This window comes from Brassica oleracea, chromosome C2, assembly GCF_000695525.1.
Source record: "Brassica oleracea var. oleracea cultivar TO1000 chromosome C2, BOL, whole genome shotgun sequence".
Classification (NCBI taxonomy): domain Eukaryota; kingdom Viridiplantae; phylum Streptophyta; class Magnoliopsida; order Brassicales; family Brassicaceae; genus Brassica; species Brassica oleracea.
Genome location: NC_027749.1, coordinates 11,072,080 through 11,074,033, shown reverse-complemented (window position 1 = coordinate 11,074,033; position 1,954 = coordinate 11,072,080). Strand labels below are relative to the sequence as shown.

Here is a 1,954-nt window from a genome sequence, read left to right as displayed (position 1 = left end):
CCCCCCCCCCTTTGAGATATATGTCTGCATTACCTTAACAACATCATCAAGTATGTCTGCATTACCTTAACAACATCATCAAGACCTCGAGCTTCAGTCATAAGCTTAGAACTCTTGTCTTTCAAAACACTCGCCACCAAGAAAACCGATATAGGCAAAGGACCTTCTGCGTTGCTTTTTCCACCGTTCTTCATGTTCTCTCTCTCGTACTTCCCACATTGTTTTATCGATTTGGGTTTGCCTTTGGATGAACCTTCCGTTCTCTCTCCCTCGAACTCAGGCTCCTCGTACAGTGAATACATCTCCGGGTCATACTCTAATCCCCACATCATCTGCCCATAAGTCTTTATCAGTGTCATGTCAAATAAAACATGTCTCTTGAGTTTCTAAAGAACCGTTACCTCCCAAAGGTACAAGGAGTCGCAGAAAGAGAACTCTCTTCTGAACTGAACCATTATCATTCGAATCGCAAAGAGATAGTCACCTCCACCAAGATTCTCTGCATTTCAAGATAATAAATGATTATCTCTGCTAAAAAGTGAGGTGAGAAGGGCTTGAATAGATAGACACCTAAGTGATGGTGAAGTTTAGGGTCGATGATCTGAGTGATTGTAGACAAATGAGTAAGCTGTGCTTCAACTCCAACTGATCTTCCCGTGCTCCTGAAGTTTCCTCTCTATCAATTCCGAACAAAAGGAAAAGAAAAAAACTGATTATAGATATAATCAAAACATGCATTATATGAATACAAAGAATAGAGACAAAGTACCAATCTCCGCATCAATCTTTCAAAACACCAAAAAGCATCAGCTTCATCTTCAAGAAGCATGATCATAGGAGAACAAAGATCACTCATTCCTGTTCACAAGAATCAACCAACTCTCAGGGCTTGAACAAAGGATTACACTTGGTTCGTTCTCATAAATGTAAAGACCTTACCTTGGCAGTACCCAACGTCATTGTCTATCCAAGCGTAGAGAGCTAGAATGTCCCAAAGCTTAGACAAATTCTCCTTCTTCTCGTAGAACACCAATGTCCTATCAGTGCGGTTTACATCAAGACCTGATAAAACCAGAGTTTAGGTAAGTGAAATGAATGATATAGTCTCAGAACTAGTTGAAACTGATGACAAACCTATCTGGTGAAGTGTTAGCATCCATTGGATAACTTTCTTGTCCAAAGGTCCTCTGCTTTCAAGCTCTTTGAAGAAATCAGAATCCTCCCCTATGATCATGATACTTGAAATGCTTAAGCTTACCAAGTTATGACGTTCTACTATGTACTTGAGCAAAAAAAAAAGATGCAAACTTTTTTTTACCTAAGTTTGTTTCTTGTAGTACAAGAGGATCAAGAATGGGTTGACCCTTTTCAGTAATTACAGGTGCGGTGATGAATCCACCACTTCCGATGACTGGAAACATTTGTTTACATTCCTGCTTCCAAGAAGCATACTGCAATCTGAAAAGGGAAATACTAATGCTTTTAAGTAAAAAGATATAGCAGCAAAGAGAATGCAAAGACGATCACCTTCTGCGTTGTCTGATTTGCTCTCTTTCTTCAAAAGTGCTCTTTGGATCATAACAACCAAGTAAGAACTCCCACACTTCTCCTCTAATCGATGGATGGATCCCCTATAAACAACAAGTCAAGTGATCTTTGCATTATCACAACAGATTCACTTAATGTAGTAGTCTTATGCAAACAAATGTATTGAGAGACTTACCCCACGTTGGATTCGACTTAGAGTCTTGCCAATATCGAGGAACCCTTCCTGTGTAAATGCAGCCTGCCATTTCCTTACACTAAGAGTTTTACCAGGCTGCAATCAAGAAAAAAGACAGGTATTGTCAGCAATATAGTTGACTCTGCCTTTCTCTAAGCAAAGATCACTACTAAAACTGTGAATTTAAAGCAGCACAAAGACCAATAATATAGTATTAGTATTTACCAACCC

General features: G+C 39.3%; 1 protein-coding gene across 2 annotated transcripts in view; it reads right to left on the bottom strand.

The window, feature by feature from the left end:
• The window catches only part of LOC106327200 (TBC1 domain family member 15-like), a 6,965-nt gene that overhangs the window by 1,382 nt on the left and 3,629 nt on the right, over window positions 1-1,954 (bottom strand). Inside the window, exons 2-10 of one of the 2 annotated variants that reach the window (XR_001267406.1) lie at window positions 1,724-1,819; window positions 1,528-1,631; window positions 1,319-1,458; window positions 1,135-1,224; window positions 940-1,062; window positions 770-858; window positions 571-676; window positions 402-499; window positions 34-332 (exon numbers count right to left, since the gene is read on the bottom strand). Coding sequence is in view for 1 of the 2 variants with exons in the window: in XM_013765282.1 (XP_013620736.1) it covers window positions 66-332; window positions 402-499; window positions 571-676; window positions 770-858; window positions 940-1,062; window positions 1,135-1,224; window positions 1,319-1,458; window positions 1,528-1,631; window positions 1,724-1,819 (1,113 nt within the window). In the remaining variant the exon portion in view is untranslated. The remainder of the gene's footprint in view (window positions 1-33; window positions 333-401; window positions 500-570; window positions 677-769; window positions 859-939; window positions 1,063-1,134; window positions 1,225-1,318; window positions 1,459-1,527; window positions 1,632-1,723; window positions 1,820-1,954) is intronic. The other variant, XM_013765282.1, reaches the window with a different exon arrangement.